Source organism: Neocloeon triangulifer, unplaced genomic scaffold (genome assembly GCF_031216515.1).
Source record: "Neocloeon triangulifer isolate White Clay Creek 2 clone unplaced genomic scaffold, ASM3121651v1 ptg000011l, whole genome shotgun sequence".
NCBI classification, from domain to species: domain Eukaryota; kingdom Metazoa; phylum Arthropoda; class Insecta; order Ephemeroptera; family Baetidae; genus Neocloeon; species Neocloeon triangulifer.
In genome coordinates, this window is record NW_026775553.1 from 3694908 (window position 1) to 3713792 (window position 18885).

Sequence of the window (18885 nt, forward strand, 5' to 3'; positions counted from 1 at the left end):
TTTTTATTAAATATTAATAATTATTACTTATTCTACAATTTTAATAAAAAATTTAAAATAGGCTTTTATTCATTTATTTAATTTTGTTCTAGTTCTTTTATTAAAGTATAAATTTTTGTCGCCTGTACAATCATAGTGTATTCATTGGTTCACTAAATTCAATTGTTAACACAGTCGTAACATATTTTCGATTTTTTTTTTTTATAAAATAAATTTAAATGGAATAACTATTTAAATCAATTTAAATGACAGTTAATCATCAAAGTTCAACTAATTGTAATCACTGCATTAACTATAAGACGCGGTGTTGAAAAATAAATTATCTGTTAATGTTTCCTTCAACTCTCCTGTTCTGAATAAATTTGAATTTTATTACATGACCAAATAATTTTTTCATATCTGTTTTCTATTTCCAATAATCTAGCCTATCGCCTATCCAAAGAGCAATTTCCTCGTACAAATATTTCATTCTGGAATATAAACATTGTTTTTTTTTTAGTCCAAGTAGCATGTCACTCAAGTATTCACTCTACTTTCTTCTCCGCACGCTGAAAAGAGCAAGCTGTTTGCGCAAAGATGCCCCCGTGTTGGACAAGCACTCGAGCGTTGGCTGACCAACTCACTCTCTTTCTCTCTGTGTTTTGTGTGCTTTTGTAAGACTCGTTTCTCTCTTGATAAAAGATTCGCGTCGCTTTTGGTGCAGGACAAAATGCAAATATAATGAATTTCACGCTCAAATTATTGATGATGCCCACCTGCGTTTTTGTCACGAGTGTCAAATGCGGTGTCGCCCGCTAATGGACACACACAAAGCGTGCCAGATGATTTGCAGCATCGCACCCTCCAGTGACGTGCGTTACTTGTAAGTAATGATCCTCTGCCCCAGCTCCATTAAAGGTGCGACGCAAATAATCGTTTTCGCGTCCGCACCACTACCCCACAATATCTGCTCGACAACTTATGATGAGAATTTGTTGTTAATTTCAGAAATTAGAAATCAAATTTCTTACATATTTAAATACAATATAGTTCAAAATGTTGCCAAACTTCAGTAAAAAAATTATGAAAATTAAATTTTTTAATATCATCAATCAATTTTTCTTATTTTTCTGCCTTTAGATTTGAAGACCATTAACTATTTTAGAAATTGAATAGAGTGCAATTTCTGAAACCTCTGCACATTTTATAAGTTTTCCCAGTTGAAGTGTTCACAGTTTTCATAGGTTTGATGGAATTAAAGCTCAAACATGTTAGAGGTACGAATTGAGTTTTATTAATTGAAGTGCTATAATTATCTCTTTTATCACAATTAGTATTTGAGTAGAGATTGACTGAAATAAAATCAAAAACCTAATTTCTAAACAATCAGTGTGCTAGTCTCAAAAGCATTTTAAGTAATAAACATAATCTCATCAGTCTTCAAGGAACTAGAACTGAGTGGTCCTAAAAATTTGGTTAATTATGGTAATCAGCAGAGTTGCCAACAATTAAGTAACGTATGGAATGCAATCTCATGTTAAGTGTTAGAGTAAAAGAGAATAGATTTCATTTTGTGCTTAGGTTTTGTTGCTTTTCGACTCGACTTTGCTGGGGTCCAGACTGTCCAGCAAGATGACAATCGAGTCTTTCTGGCCGGCCTCGGAAACTTTGAAACTCTGCAACATCTGAATGCATAAAGTGTAAAATTTCTGAAAAAGATGGAATTTTTCTTTTAAAATTCACCTCAAAACCAACTTCTTGCTCGAGGACGGCTCTGGTTTCGGCATTTTCCCAGCAGCAGGCAAGCAGGGTGGGCAGAAGGACGGCGGACAGACGCTCTTCGCTGAAGTACTGGATAGGCAGGTTGCATAACTGCTGGAGAACCGTCGGAGTGAAACCTGACTGAATCGTCGTCTATAAACAAATGCGAAAAAAATTGGTCAGCATAAATTTTTTTCAGCATCTTCCACCTGCTTAAATATCACCTGCAACCTGTAGAATCTTTCAGAGATAATTAGTTAAAGTAAAAAAGGTTCTAAAGTAATGAATGGAGTCTCCTAGATAAGTTCATTTCCTGTCCCCAGCGGCAGGGCCTTCCGTGGGTATCAGAAATTCCGATCTTAATTATATAGTAATCAGTGTGTGGCCCCCGTAAAAAAGGTCGGAGACAAATTTACGGCTGTGGCGTGACGCAATGGCCAAATGCAAACAGACCACCCGATGGATGGATATTGATTGTAGACGTGACTGTAGATCAATCATTGAAATTTCAACGTTCAAAGAACATTAAATACTTATGACAAATGAAAACTGTTGAAAATTCAAGTTGAAACTATTAATTCTAATTTTTTACGTTTTAATTTAAAAATTTTAATGTATAATGTATCCTCATAGTATTTAAATAAGGGCTATAGATTGTTTTAATTCTTTTTTGCTCTTTTTGACTGCATATTTGTGAAACATATTTAACTGTAAAATATTATTTTATTTTAAAATTCTCCCCAAAAATTTTTTTATCTTAAAACATACTTGTCTGTAGATCAATGGTTGGAATATTTAAGGCACATTTCATTTAACAAATGAAAATAAGTTAAATTCAATTCAATTCATTTCATTTTTCTCCAAACAAGTCAAATTCAATTTCTTTTCCCATTCTACATTATTTTATTTTAATCAATAATTTCAATTTACACCCTCTAAATAATTTTAAAGAAGGCAACAGATTGTTTGAATCTTTTTTTCTCTTACACTTTCGACTGTATTTGTGAAGAATAAACTACTGTAGAATATTAATTAAACTTTGTCCTACAAATATGTATTCCTTTTTGAAAAATTTAAAGATTTCATTATAACTAGTTGAAAAATCCAGGCTTTTGAAATTGTTTTTGTCGCGTGTAGAACAATGCGAATTAATCGTAGGTGAGCTGAGTGCGTGCTGAAAATGATTGTCCTCGCAGACCGCGTGTGAATCATAATTAAATAACGGACAGACACGTTGTTTCCGAGAGAGCGAAATACATTTCGCCGGTCGCGCATTATTTAATTAGCGGATGCTGCAGCAGTCGAGCTAATTAATCAATACACAGGCTGGTTGGCTGCGAGCGTGTTTGCTAATTAAAACTAATGCCGCCCACCTAATGCAAATACCCACTCGCACACAAGAGCAAATTGCTCGTCGCTGCTGCCAAATTAATTCGTTTTAATTCCGCGCGTCCATTCAACCGCGCGCGCGCTCGCAAATTCAATTTTCAATATTTTATTTGCCGTGTGTCAATTGGCACACAAATGCGAATTCGTGAACCAGAATGCGCTAAATTATTCACGGCGCTCGACAAATTACTTTGGGAAATTTAAAAATTTGTTTCCACGCTAGCCCTGTTTGTGTTTAATTAAACTCGCGGCATGTTCATTCGTGTTGACGGCCGTGGGTTTAAAATTTAATTTTCATTTTGCGTTTTGGCTTTTCCACCAATGAAAATGCTTTGTGAACTCCAATATGGGATGTCGTATCAAAATTACACAGGAGCCAATAAAATGGCACAAACATGCCACTAAAATACACCATCCAAGGATCAATAATAAGGATTTGTTTCTTCAATAATATAATAAGTATTTAAATTAATATCAAGTTAATTACAAAAATATTTTCACATTCATGTTTTTATGCTGATGCTGCCGTTTTTCTATTAAATTTGTTGTGCAAAATGGTGTAAAAGTTTGCTAAAAAAAATTAATTTTAAAGAAAATTTTGAAAAAAAAAAGAATTTTTCTTTTTAAAAATGCAGACAAATTTTACAATGTCAAATATATTTGATAATTGAACTTGATTTTTAGACATTTATTTAAATCAACGTACCTGATTGTCATGATTCCTGACAGCAAAGAATCCAACGATCCTGATGACCCCCTGCAGCAACTCCTCGTACTCCTGCGTTTCCACGTTGCTGCAGGCCCAGAGGAGGTAGCTGGCCAAGTGGCGGAACTGCAGCGACATCCCTTCTGCGCCCAGCACGCCCTGCCGATCGCAAAAAATAACACTCAACTCTGCGTCTGTTTGCAGATTCTTCAAATCCGAGACGCAAAGATTTTTTAAGCACTCGAAACAATAATTAAAAGCGAGCGGAGAGCCCACTTGAGTTTCTCTGCCGGCGCAGCTAATTCATTCAATTACCGCAGTCCAAATATTGAAAGCCAAACAGAAAGGGTTGCTTGCTTGCTTGCCATCCAGCCCTTTTAATTAAACCCGCTTTGTTTGATTTGTTTCGCCTCGACTTTTTCACTTGAAACTAAAAACATAAAAACTGACCTGGAAGAGATTTAGGTCCATCTCGGCCACCTCCTGCAGCAGCCGCAGCGTCTCCACGGCCACGGACACCGTGTGCGCCGGAAGAGGGGGTGGCGGCGCCGAACCGGTCCTAGGCGGCGCCCCCTGGTGCAAAAGCATCCCGTACAACATGGACACGCCGCCCATCAACTCAGTTATTCGCAGGGTGGCCCCTAATTGGGACACGTCTTGCCTAATGGCACCGCTTCCACCTGTCCTGGCACTGCAAAATAATAAAAAATAAAAATTATCCTCTTACTTATGATATTTTCATTTTATAACAAAAAAAAATTAAAAATTATTTTGTTTATATTTTTATTTCCAAATTAATATTTCTTCATTCATAATCTAAAGAATAAAAGTTATTTTTTTTTAATTGGAAAGCTAAATCTTACCAAGCGACCAGAGATCTCAGGAGGCGAAGGGTGGAAAGCAGAAAAGCGGCGCTGCTTGGGTCGTCGTCGATCGGATCTCGGACCGAGCTGCAGCACGCGGCCAACTTCTCCAACAAACCCATGCACACAGCATAGCTGCAACAGCAAAATGCAAATTTTCGGTAACGATGTTGAGATCAATCAGTCATGAATATGCAAGCGCCGGATCAGCTCGAGCAACTTCTCAATTTGTGCAAGTCACATTTTAACGGGTAAAACTTTTCTCAACTTCTTTCTTTATGAAGGCGGAGATAAAATATCAGAGATATTGATTTTGATTAGCAAACAGTAAAAAAGAATCTTAAAAATAATGGAGAACCTTTTATTATTTAGTTATAATTTTAATGAAAATAATTTTTTAATTAAATATTGAGAACAAATAATTCATTTCACCTAGAGTCAAATTCTAGGACTTTCAAAGCATACCAGGTGACTTGAACAGGAGTTTGTTTATTTATGATTTTCTTAATATTGCTGAAGAGGAAGTTTTTTTTAATATTTTTATTTTATTTTCCAGTTATCTCATCTCTTGATATGGGCAATTTTTCATCGTTAATTTTTCAGAATTCTCTAGTTTAGAAATGATTTAGTTTAAGTTTTAGGCAAATATTAATATTCTAGTCTAGACACGTTTAAGCTGAGACCAATCTTGAAAGCCAACAAACGAAAATCGGCAAAAACGTTAATAGAAAAATGTGCGTATTCCCAGAACACGCATTTTCAGAGAGACGCGCGGAAAATGAGTTTGGCGCGGGACGACGATTATTTATCTTGCGTATGCGCAAATAAAACACGCGAGCGTTATTTATCATTCCATTAAATTTTAACCTCGCGCGTTTCGCAGAGGCAGAAAAATAAATTTCCCCTTTTCCAATATCGCTTTGCTTGCGCGACCGACAACAAACAAGCAACCGCAAATACGCGCAAAATTTCGCAAGGAGTTTTCGGCAAAGGCGCGTGTTTGTTTTGCGTTCTCTTTTCCGACGCAACGACAAACAGACTGCGAAAAAATTCACAAAGCGAAAAATAAAAACGATAACAGTCCTTTGATAAGCAGCAACATTTTTGCAGCGTACACACAAATAAAAATAATTTGCGTGCTCAAAATGGCGAGGGCGAATGAAAAATTCTTTGTGGTGCCGGTATTGACATCAGAGCACGACCAACTCGCTGGCGTCATTAGTAAAACCTGATGCATCCGCACCGAGGGATGAGGGAGAGAGAGAGAGAGAGAGAGAGAGAGAGAGAGAGAGAGAGAGAGAGAGAGAGAGAGAGCTCAAAACTCACTCACATGTACGCACGGGGTTGATTTATTATTCACAAGTTCATATGTGATGATGATGTATAATATGAGAGAGAGTTTCTGTGCGCCGAGTTGCATGTTAAATAATTTACGCCGGTGGTGGAGCCTCTCTGGCGCTGCTGGAGAAAGTCGAATTTAATTGGAAATTCTATGATTCCCCGCCGACACGCTTTTATGTAAACACGCTTAATTATCATTTCTCCAATTCGCGCTCCGAATTAATTTCCACGGCCAAAGATGGAAGCTACTCGCGCGCGCTGTTTGCTCAAGCTGAATATAATTTATATATGAAACTTGGACATTCTCAGCAGTTTTCATTTCAAAATGAAAGAGCGAAAGAGACGCTTGATTTGGTTTGCTCCTTAATTTGATTTTCATGGAGATGAGATTCAAATTGAATGAGGAAATTTTTACTCTTTCGTCATAAAAAAATAATCGTAAAATTTGTATAATGTATTATTTCTTGACATGTTTGCTTAGCAGGTTCAAAAAATAAAATCTACAGGTTTCAGTGAATAAGTTATATCGATTTTCTCAAGTAAATGGCAAGAACGGTGCTATTTTTAATATATATATATATTTTTTTTTTAATTTATGAGCAATTACAAAATCAGTAATATTTCAAAGGAAATGCCAGCAAATAAATTATGGACGATCAATAAAGACTAGTCCTGACTTGAATTAACAAAGCATAGCCTAGAAATTGCAATTTGTAGGAGAATTTCTTTGTGATTGATAGTTGTTTTATTTTGAAAAAAAAAAAGTTTTGTGTGTCGTTAAATGTTTCATATCTATATTTTATTCCTATAAAAAAAATAAACTACTCACAAAACCTGTCGAGGAACTGCACTTTTTCAATTAAAGCAAACCAATATAGAAATTTAAAGTCAAGCAATTAATTACATATTTTAATTAAATTCTAAACCATTGATTACTCTAAACTCGGTTTTTATATAAAATTAGTGCGCAACAATTTGCTCCAGCAGCACCCCTTTTCCACTTTGGCGCAGTTAGTTGCAGTGGAGCGCGACGAGATTTCTTGGCAAATAAACGCGGCGGCGACCGGTGGTGCGTGCATCACTGATTATTAATGTCTCAATGAGAGAATCATCAGCCCGACAAACGCGCTGTCGCATTATTGAAAAAAAGAGAGGAGGAGTGTCAACACAAAAAGTAATGAAAATCAAAAGCGAGCAGAGCATGATGATGATGTGCTTGGCATTCACTTAGCAATGAAAATGTTGGTGGATCGCGCGCGCACAGTGAAAGAGAGCGAAAGCGCCGAGATAAAATAAAAGCAGGGAGGGTTGGTTGGCACGGCAGGCACACCCTTAAATAATGCATCAGCAAGTGTACGAGGGAGCCAAGAGTTCAGCCCCCTCAATAAAGCATCGAGTACACACGGGGGCGGGGACGGCAGCATTTTTGCGTGTTTCGGGAAAATCACGGCGCAAAGAAAAGCTCGGCGAGACCGAAATTCGTTTCTGAAACGCCGCTTTTTTTCTCTGTCAAAGATGGGAATAAGTCGAGGCAAAAGCCGTGCAGCCGAAGGGGAAAATTCAGCCCGGAAACAAAAGAAAGCAGGCGAAGAGAGAAAAAAGGAATCCTGCATGAACTGTTGAGAATTCAAGATTGTCTTTCACATTATTTTCAGCATTCTGTAGGCGAGTCAATTCGTTGGATTAAAATTACTGTTAATCTTTACATAATTTATGGAAATTGTACCAATATTATTTAAAAACTTTTGAATAAAAAAACCAAAGTTTTAAAAATATTAATTTATAAAATTCAAAATTGAAAAAAAATATGTTAGTAAAGGTTAAAAATAATATTCCATTGAAAATAAATTAACACTTGTGTGTATTTACGTAAAAATTTGAAGCTTTTAGAGATTTGAACACAAGTTTGGGCTCATTAAATAAATTATGCTCGATGTATGCAGCACGCTGAGCAAGGAAGCCCCAACGGTTGCCTAGCCTTAATAAAATGCAGTTTTGAACAATTCGTCTGCGGAACGATTAAAGCGATGATTGCGAACACGCATCGCTCTTCTCTTTTATTCGATCTTGCGGCAGCAATAATTTCCCATCGGCTAAGCAAACACGCGCCAATAATAATTGGCCCCTTATCCGCGCCACTTTGCAGGGATGTGGATCGGAGAGGAGCGAACGAGTAATTCAGTTGTCAGCTGATGTTTGTGCAGAGGGATTGAGTTTAATTCAATCAGCCTCGTTAATGTCTTTATGCGCGGCGGCTGCCGATGTTGTGCCACGGGCTCCCAGGGGGCCCTGCCGCCCCCTCCGCGGCCCACACCGCAAAGCTGCAGTGTTTGATTTTAATCTAGGCGCCGAATGCTGCAGGGATGTGTTTGTATTGATTTGATTCTCTATCGGCGGCGGCTCGTTTTTTCATTGCTTATTGATGGGCCTGGGCAAACAGTTGAGCGGCCTCTTTGCGGCCCATGTTAATTACACTTGCTCTCGTCGATTGGCTATTATTTACAGAGCCCGAGGCTGCAACCCGCTCAGGCCGCTCGTCCTTCGGCAAACAAATTATTGTTTGACTTTTTGATTGTGCGGTGAGCAGGGGATGATCAAGAGGGAGGAGTATGCTGGACGATTGGCATGTGCTTAAGAAATTAAATGATGCAAAAATTAAAAAATGCAAAGGATAAAATAAATTCTCAAATTATTAAGTAAATTTAAAAAAATATTTTTTTATGGAATTTCAAATTTTTTAATATTATATAAAATGTTAAAATAAAAACTTATGAAACGATTGAAGTAAAATTCTATTCAATGTATAATTATTATAATGTTATTTTTAGCTTTTCAATTTGTTTAAATTTGAAATAAATCTCAAATAATGAAATTATAAAATTTCAACTTTTCATATTTCCTTTGTATTCAAATAAAGTTTTCATAAAATTTAAATTAATTTTAAATTAAATAAGTAGGAAAAATAAAGAATTTACCAAGCTATTCCGGAACGATATCTATCAAAATTTATTTCTTAAAACGAAGAGAAGTTTATGTGAAACATAAAGAGAGAATTATAGAAAGAAAACAAAAGTTTTGGTATTTTTATCAAGATTTTTTGTTACAAAATCCGTATTAAAGATAAATTTCAATCGAACTGTTTCTGAATGAAACTCGAAGCGTTGTGCAAGAGACACAAACACTCGGGGGTATATCGAATTTGAATGTGTAACCGGATCGATGGACAGGAGGTGCGACAGATGGGCCGTGTTTTGCAGCTCGGCGCGGGATCAAGTGCATCAGTCGGCTTATCGCCGACGGATCGCGCAGCTCACAAGATTGACATGGCTGTTTGGCCGCGGATCAAGCCCTGTTATCATATCAAAGTCGGCAAACAAATTATTATTTGTACGACGCGCGATGATGTGCCTCTTTCTTCATATTTCTCTCTCTATCAATCGGTGACACTCGCGGCTAAAATAATAACGGCGAGATTGAGATTTAATTAGGCCGCGAACAAACTCGATTACGCTGAAAAAGCGAACCAAAATCGAGTTATGCGACCAGCCAGTCACCTTGGCTTAACTTTTCTGTGCACGGGCCCCATTTTTGGCTAACTCGATTTGACAATCTCGGAGGAGAGCCGTGCGAGCAGCTCCCAGGCAGACTCTGGGGTTAGCTGCAGGTGCAGCGGTCCGGAACTCGCCTAACGTGATTATTGTCTGAAAACTGTTGCCACCCTGCTGGCGTTTCAATAAAAATCCACAAGTCCAAAATTTTTGAAAATTTCTAAAGAAAGTGGAAAAGCAAAATTTCCAAAACATGGTTTTAAAATGAGAGACGATGAAACCTTAAAAAGAAATTATTTTTGGTCAACGTTACTTGAACATTTCAGAATCACCTTTTTTATACGTAAAACACTTCATTCTGCAAAGTCTCATCTATTTTTTGTGGTCAATATTCAATTCAAAGGATATTATAGCAAAATATATGAAGTAAATCCTACATTGTTACATGCTTTATTTATTGTATTTATTGTTGGTTGGATGCTCTTCCTGGAAATTTCAACCATTCAGATAAATGAATCGCACCCATAAAGTAAAGCCAACTGCCGGGCCAATAATAATTCATCTCTGACTGTCGCGCTCGCGTTTGATTGATTGCCTTCTAAAGGGTTATAAATGTATCTGGGGAATGATTGATTTGTCTCGACGCCAAATATTGCCTAATTAAGATAAAGCCGACAATAATAAAAATCGCAGCTGCGAGGGTGGATGGATGCGTCAAATGCGCAACTCCGGCCGCAAAAAGGGTTGTTTGTCGGCGTTTGTAATCAAGACCTCTTGTTGAATTGCGCCGCGGGCACATCGCACTTATTTATTCATTGCAAGCGCACATGTGGCGCTTGATTGGCCGGAGTAATTGTTTGATCATCGCTTTCACTGCACAAACAGTTATTAGTAAATAAAGAGAAAAGTACCACAAAGTCGAGTTTAATATTACAAACAAATGCTTGGAGTAAAAAATGAAGAAAATATAAAAAAAATGATAATTTGGTAGTATCTTTAAAATGAAAGTGAAACTGAAAAAATAATGAATCCTTGGATACTTGTGATTTAATTAGTTTAAAATTTTTAATTCAAAAGCTAATAAATTGGCAAAATCGCTGGTAGGAAATATAATAAAAATTAAAATTGGTTGACTTTTGAATACAGAAATTATTTATAATTAATTTATCGTTTATTTAATTTATTCATGTTTACGAGTTCATGTTGTGTGGATCCAATAAACATTCATTTGCAACTAAAAATGTTTGCTCCGAAAAATAAATAATAGTTAAAAATTGATCTACTCAAACCAACCGTGTCGCGTTCCATGACAAAACCTCACGAGCTCAGTTGCCAAATAAAAAGTAAACATGCACGCGGCGATCAAAACATTCCTGATCAAGATAATGGTTATTGTTATCGCAGCACTCGCGCATTATTACTATTTGAATAAACGCATACTCGCTAGTGAATTTTTTCGTATTATTTGAACTGGCCGTGTTTGTTGTTGTTTTTTTCGTAACGCCGTAATTCAATAGGGCTGTACTCGTGTTTTGCCAGGTAACCACGGAGACTAATGCACGGCGACCACCTCTTCCCTGTGTGACCTCTGGGGTCATCCTGCGACAACAAGCGAACTGGGGTGCGACTTGTGTGCACTGATATTAACTGCACACAACGGCCACAATTAAATTGGACTGATAAATTTTATCTGGCAGTAAATTATGACTCTTATGTTAAATAAAAAGCACGCAATTTTAATTTTAATTTACCCAAGTTAAAAATTGCTGTTTTGTTTCAAAATTTTTACTCTCTTTATATTTCAAAATAAAATTGATTTAGTGTTTTCCAGTGAAAAAATAACCAAATAATGAACACAATTGAATAAAATTTTGAATTTGCTTAAGCTTTAAAAATAATAATAAATTAATGTTAAAATTACAAAATTAAATCGGGACGCTCTTTAGAATTTTCTGAGAAATGTTTATTACATTGCTAAAGGGAATTTCAGGAAATTTCCTAATCGCAATGAAGCGATTAAAATTCAATTTCCTGGAGATAATTGCGAGCGTAAACTCAATGTCAACATGTGAGCAAGAAAAGACAACATGCGAACATGCAATTTGAGCAAACACACTTCCTCCCGCGCTGCTTTTAGCCGAAATGGCGCCGACTTCCGATTAAAATAAATTTTCCTCCGTCCCTCCCTTGAATAACTCGGATGAAAAAATACAGGCCGCGTGCGACATTATTTACTTTTGTGTGGCGTGATTGTCTGGCGCGTCGCATTATCACCTTGCATGACTTGAAGCCGTCGGTTTTTTGCCGCGGCTGCGATTGATAATAATGTCGAGCAGACTGCTAATGACAAATCTGAGCGCGGAAAAAATTTGCGCTGATAAAAAGGGCTGACGCACAACAATGTTATATAAGCAAATTGTGCATTGAAATAAGCGGAGAAAAAATAATTTTATAATTAAAAAAATTAAATTATTCCTCATACAAATGAACTCTTTGCAACAATTTTTTTTTCAATAAACTAGTTGATTCTTTTTTAAAAAAGGCTTTGATTTCTCCTTTCGTTATCATAAAGAGAATGAATTAATTTAAATAAAGAGACAATGTTGTTATGAACACAAACTTTGAGTTGTTTGTTGCTATGATAACGGACTGGATAATTATGCTAATTACTGTGGCCAGGTAGAAGCTTTGACAAAGTTTGCTCGTCCTCTCTCGGAAACACTGATTTTAATTAGCGCCAGACATGACATTCATTGTGATTAATCACCGAGACGCATTAAGTTTGCGTGTTCACCTTCACTCCTTCCCTACTCCTCTGCAGTTTTTTTTATATAATTATTATTTTGAATAAAAATTAGGAAAAATGCAGGTATCGGCTTCGTCGGAATGCATCTTCTGTGATTTGCAAAAGATGAACTGCTGCTGAGGTTCCCATGCAAGAAGAGTCGACCCGTGAAAGTGCCGGCTGGCAAAGTTAAGCTGCAGTGCCCCCGAGTCGCTGTGGGATTTTAATGCATAATCGCCAGCCGGGGCAGAAAAACTACTTTTATTTCCATCAATAGGCCGGGCGTGAGTGCATCAGCTGCGGATTAACGCGCGCACACACATATTCAGCAGTCAGACTGCTGAAAGCTTTCGTGTGTAAAATATAACAAAATATTAGTCTTGCGTCACGCCCCGATGGATTTTAATTTAATCCGTTTGAATCTGAAATCGCAGAGATTGGATACATAAATTTAGTTTTTTTTTCTTTGCAGCAGGAGCGGGAACTCAATCATCATCTTTGTGTACAAAAATTTTGAAAAGCGAGAAAGACAGCGCTGAGCAAATAAAAAGAAGAGCGCGCAGTAAAAATCATTTTAAACGCTTGGAGAATTTCTCCCCAGCAAAGGCAGCTTCTCCTCTTTTAAAAGAAACTTGGCTGTTTGCCAAAGCTAAAGTTTCTCTGGTTTTAATGTAAAATGTAACATGCTCTTCAATTAAGATTTGATCCCTCATGTTTCCTATTAAAAGTTGAGACTGCGCTGTTTGCCCCAAGTAAACAAGATTTCCTTCCGCGCTCAGAGAAACACACACGGGCTCACAAAAATAACCAATCTGATACCGACGGAGTGAGCAGAGGGAAATCTTTTACCAAATGAAATTAAATTCTTTTAGCAAAATCAAATTAAAAGTTGGCAAAAGAAGGAGCAGGAAAGGAAACTTCAAAGAAGCAAAAATTCTCCCTACCTCACAACATCTTGCAGGCGCGGAACAAACTGATCATCGCTCTGGTTCACTGCTCCCGGCACAGCTTGCTCCAAGATCATTCCAAGCAGATTCATTAAAGAACCTTTGAAAGAAAAACAGAAATGATGAATTAAATTTAAAAGTTCGGAATAAGTTTTACCCGCAAAGTTGTCCGTGCAAATAGCCAAAGAAGATCCACTTCTAGGTTTTTGAGGAATGGTGTTCTGCAAATTGGTTTTAAGTAAAAAATATTTTGGAAACCATCTTTTTCGTACGGTCAATCTGTGAAGAAGAAGGTCCATGATGGCACTGATTTTATTGCTCAGAACAACGTAGCGGCAGTTGTTTTCAGAGTTTGTGCATCCTAGAGTAAATGCATTGCAAAGTGTCATGAAGCACCTAAATTAGAGCAATTAAAAATATGACCCTCTGCAATTAAAATTCAGCATTTTACTTGATTGGAATAAAAAGTGGAGATCCTGCTGAGCTCTCCATGGCCAGTGCAAGTAAGTCCGACAGAAAGTTAATGCCTCCCAAATTGAGGAAGACAAGTTTGTCGGAAGGAATCTGTTTTCATAATAATTATTAGATATTGAAAATTAAATATAAAGATTTTTACCTTTTTCTCAAAAATTCGGCAGATTTCCGACAAAGCCCTTTCCAGAGAAGTGATGGCAGGGTCACTCCACAAACCCTTCCCCTGAGCATTGAAGAGTCTCTCAATATCCTTGAGGCATTTCTGGATTCTCGACTTTGATGGTGAGTCTGGTATTGCTGATGCTACTCTGCTGCTTTCAAACTCTTGTCCCCTATTTTGTTATTAAAAATAAGTCTCCGCAGATTCATTTAACAAATTTGATTACTTTGCTATCATCCTCAAACGAATCTTTTTGAATTTCTTCTTGAGCGCCCTCTGTCGTTCCTTGTCCAGCTCCAATTTTGTATCTGTGCTGTTTGCAGGAGCCTCTTCAATGTGCTTCAGGCTAAACACTTCCAATTCTTCTCGACTTACATCTTTGCCACCGAGTTGCATTTTAACAGCTTGTTGGTGTTGCCGGCCTCTAAGATGACTCACCAAATACACATCAGACCCAATCTGATGAAGGATATAAATTGTAATCATTATAAAAAGGTAAAAAAAGAATGACCTACCCAAACATTGCAAAGAGTGCACAGCTTGTGAGTTTCGTAAGGCGCAAGTCGTGGCGCAACATCTGTGCGGAAAAAGCAGCACTCGAGAGCCCTTTGCTTGATCTGCTCCAAATTTTCTTCTCGTCTGTTCGCAGACTCCTCTTGCTTGGCCTGAATTTTAATTTTCAATTCTTCTTGAGTTGCTCTTTGCGTGGCTTCCCTGGCCTTTTGCCGTTCCTCGCGATCCCTGTGATATTTTTAAGTGAGGGAATTTTCAAATTTTTTTCTGATGTAATACCTAGCTTTTTCTCGGGCCTGCTCAAGCCTTTCTTTCTCTTTCTCTTGCTGCTCTCTGTCTATCCGCTCCTCTGTCACTCTCCACTTTTCCATTATTTTCTCGGCTTTGGCCAGTCTTTCCGCATCTAAATTTTTCTTTCTTTCCTCCGCAGCAGCCTTCTTGGCCGCTTTCTCCTCCTGTCTTCGCTGCCTCTCTTCGTGTATTCCTTGGAGCCTATCCTCCTCTTCCTAAAGTATCTTAATTAGGCTCATAATGGTAAAATAGGCATGTTATTATTGACCTGTTTTTGTACAAAGTAGTCGTGCCGCTTGTTCTGCGCCTCCAAAGATACTATGAAAGCAATCTCCTTGCCTTTTTCTTCTTCATCATGCGCCTTACGCTTTTTCTCTTCCAATAACCTATTGCGAATTTCATCTGCTCGCTTCAATTTTTGTTGAATTTTATCCCTTTTCAGCGTGTTATTGAGTTCTTTTGCCACTTGCACTTCTTGAATCTAAAATTGGCATGTAATTAAAATTGTTCAATCTATAAAAAATTAATATGAACCTTTTTGTCAAGCTCGTGGATTTTCTTTTTGTACTCCTCTAAGAACTTCTGCCTTTTTTCATGAGCGCTCTCTTGCTTTTCCAAAAAAGTCTTCTCGTTATTAATCTTTCGTCTTGAAGGTGAGGACAGTTTTTGATGAAGGTCTATGATTCGCTCAGGGTGAGACGCCAAATCTTTTACTTCATCTAAAGCTAAAAGATGGATGGATCAATAAATAATGTAACCACAATAATGAAACACACCTTGCAATGATTCACTTTGATTTTCTCTTTCACAAAGTTCATACCAATCGGTAATCTCAACGTCATCCTCGTTTGAATGTGAATCAACTGGTTTAGATTCCATGTCATCATACTAAAGTTAAAAGACAAATTATTACTTAACAAAGCGCAGCAAAAACAATGGTCAAACCTCTGTTTGCAGCTCCTTGATTTCTCTTTCAAGTCTTGCCTCCTCCTGGTTCAATTCTTCAGTTTCTCTGTTGAGCTTTTCTTCCTCTTCCCTATATTTAATTTTTAATCAGGAAAAAAATAATACTTGTGTTGCATAATGAAAACCTGTCTGAATCGCCTTTTTCACTTTTGGCAGCATGTTCTGGTGAAGCTTCACATTCAGACATGACTGGACTGACTTTCCCATTGAGTAAATTAGCTTCAGGCATGAGGAGAACTGCCTCAGACATCTCAACATTCTCTTCTTTTTTCTTATCTTCAGGTTTTTCGGAGGGGGATTCTTTGGAGATTCTTGGATTTGCTGTATTTTTGGGACTCTTCATTTCAGAAGACTTTGGTTTTGCTGCTTGTTTTGTGACACTTGGTGCGGTTTTCCTCTCTGGCTTGGTAAGTTGTGCTCTCGAAATTGGCTTTTTGGAAGCAGGTTCACTTTTCTCTCCCAAATTCAGGGACAGAGAGGGCAGAGACCGAGCTGAAGACGGTTGATTGAATCTGTTCTTAGGGAACAAATTTGATTTTGAATTCAGGTCTTGGCTGCTCTTGATGATGGTAGCGCTTCTCCTCAGATTGTCTACTTTCCCAGCAGGCGAAATTTTGAGGCGAGAGCGGGTCTTGACCATTTTCCATCCTTCGTCTAAAGAAAAAGGTTCAAACATAATTATCAAAGAGGAGTTCACAATTTTTTTTAAACCTTCAGGTGATGTGGCGTCTTTAGACTTAAGTAAGAGATCTTCAACAGAACGAACTTCGGTTGTTGTTGCGAGTGCGCTCAACGGACCTTTGACTTTGTCGGCCCAGCTGCTCCTACTGGAGGAACTGTTTATTGAGCTGCTAGAATTGCTGCGTTCTGCAAGCTCTGGATGTTCAAACTCTTGGTTCTGTCGGCCCACAAATTTCTGCTGTTTTAGATGAAGAAATAAATCTTTACAAATTTATACAAGTAATCAATTTTTTTTAAAGCATGAAAATTTGCAGAATAAATAATAATGCTTGTTTTATTTTGACAAATTTAAGTTCTAAAAAGAGAATTTAAAAATTTAGAAACATGCTTAAGAGAGAATTTGAAAGTCATGCAAAGCACTCTGACGATACCTGGTCGATATCTGACAATTTGCTCCTGACCCCTCGAACCAGACCCAAGTTAGGCTTACTTGGTAAAGTGGAAGCAGTGGTGATTCCCAAACGAGAAGGATTCTAACGAAGTAGTGGTTAAGTTTGAAATTGCCGAAGGTGTGGCCTTTTACTAAAAAATAACACTCACCGTCCGAACTGCCGGTGCTGAGGTTGGAAACGGTTTCAGATCAACAGGGCGCTTAACTTGGGTTCTTATCGGATAGGACAAGGCGTTGCTCCTGGAGTCTGAAATGCTCCGGGCTGTTCGGAGTTGAGGAGCTGTGGGCGTCACAGGCATAGCTCTGCCCCTGCCTGCAGGTTTCGAAGGGACTCTTTGGCTCAAAGAAGAGGCCACGGTTGGCTTCACAAGTGCAGGCCGAGGAGGAACTTTTAGCTTTTCCTCTTCCTTGGTGGTTTCCAATGGACCAAGACTCTCCAGGTCAATTTCGTCAGTCTGACAACTGCCCTCCATTTTAATAGGCGTGACCTCAAACTCTTCGCTGACAGTTGCAGCTTCATCTTCGAGGTCAGTTTGAGAAGATACTGAGGGAAAGGTGGCGTCACCAATGACAACCGAGCTGTTTTCAGAGATGGAGGGCTCCGGAGGTCCATCTTCCTTTGCCACTTCTTGCTTGTCTTTCTCGTTTTCAGCAGCTCTGATTTCCTTCAGCGCATTTTCAAACTCGGACGAGTTAAAGTTGAGGTTTCTATTTGGAGTCTTGGTTTTTGAGAAGCTCTCGAATTTCTTCATCTCTTCAGGGGTCCAATAATTTTCACTTGGGGATCGATTAATCTATAATTTATTACATTAAAACTATTATTAAAATGAAAATTGGAAAAATTTACAGTGCACGGGCTGGACTTTCTGACTTCCCAAGCTAGTGATTTAGGTCTCTCCTTCACAGGTGTATTTTCATACTTCCACTTAAGCTCCATCCACGAAACAAGATTCTTGAAGTCCCGTAACGAGTTTTCCAAAATAAGGACAATACTCTGAGAGAAATTGCATTAGTTTTCATACACTTAAAGTTATAATTAAGTTTTACTTGGCAGTGAGGAACGCTGTCTGTCTTTTCACAAGTTTGGAAGACATCTTCAATCATTCTTGTAAAATTTCTCACCAGCATGCTCCAGTAGACATCTCGCATTTCTGAAATGAATTTGAGTAAAGAATGCAAGTGTTTTAAAAAGGAAAGATCACCTGATTTCTTGTCTCGCCCTGCTGAAGCAGAACGTGTTCGACAGCCTTGCCCAAGACATTCTGAATTCCTCTTCGACCGCTTTGGATCAATTTCTTTTTTCTGGTCCAGTCGAGTTGGCGTAGCGGGAGGTTTTTTCAAGACTTTGACTAAAACAAAGGAGATTTAATTTCGAATTTGAAAACAGCAATAAAACAAACCAGGGTCTGAGTCAGGTTGGGGTGACATTAAATTCTCCACAGGGACATGGAAGGCGATAGCATTTTTGGAAAGGCCCTCATCTTGCACAAGTAGGTGAATTTCTTCCATGGTTGCAAGATTATATTCTATGAGCAAGACAAAAATATTTTATTGTAATTTTAATGGACTTGAATACTTCCAGAAGATTTTATTGTGTGTGTATGTAAGTGTATTAATGTCAAATCATTAACCACCTCTCGACATTTTTGCACTCTCTCTTATCTATTTCATGTGCTTTTTAATATCATATTTTATATGTTAAAACCTTGTTTAGAAAAATGGTCAGAGTATTATTTATGTATGTATGTATGTGTGCATAATGTAAACTGACATTCATTGATCCAATGCAGATGCAAAATTTAATGGATTCTGTTCTCTTTTCTAGAAGCACCAATTCCTTGAAATAATTTAAGTGATGCAGTTTCAAGAGGTAAACTTACCACCGCTTATTTACAAGCCAAACTGAATATAATGGAAAATCTGGTCAATAAAGGTTGTCGACTTTTTACATCTGACCAGATGCATTCATGTTTTGACATCTGACATCATTTTTATTTTGATCAGGTGAGTGGGTAGTGCAGCAAGGAGGT

General features: G+C 37.7%; 1 protein-coding gene across 5 annotated transcripts; it reads right to left on the minus strand.

Annotated features, from left to right (window-relative positions):
- Nucleotides 1-1256: 1256 nt before the first annotated feature.
- Nucleotides 1257-18869, minus strand: LOC132196034 (S phase cyclin A-associated protein in the endoplasmic reticulum). Of its 5 annotated transcripts, none has more exons than XM_059618410.1 (26): nt 18736-18869; nt 18256-18381; nt 18058-18204; nt 17903-18006; nt 17703-17849; nt 17005-17649; nt 16836-16937; nt 16435-16621; nt 15849-16377; nt 15703-15793; nt 15534-15645; nt 15292-15482; nt 15026-15238; nt 14746-14972; nt 14469-14694; nt 14180-14412; nt 13936-14125; nt 13771-13883; nt 13592-13715; nt 13477-13540; nt 13317-13419; nt 4699-4833; nt 4286-4526; nt 3836-3994; nt 1723-1893; nt 1257-1664 (listed from the first exon to the last, which is right to left on the minus strand). In XM_059618410.1, exons 2-26 carry the CDS (start codon nt 18362-18364, stop codon nt 1557-1559), a joined length of 4671 nt encoding a protein of 1556 aa, XP_059474393.1. In that variant the 5' UTR covers nt 18365-18381; nt 18736-18869; the 3' UTR covers nt 1257-1556. The 5 variants fall into 5 exon arrangements, with proteins under 5 accessions (XP_059474393.1, XP_059474392.1, XP_059474391.1 ...); XM_059618409.1 differs by having other exon boundaries at nt 16435-16639; XM_059618408.1 differs by having other exon boundaries at nt 16435-16642.
- Between the last annotated feature and the right edge of the window lie 16 nt (nt 18870-18885).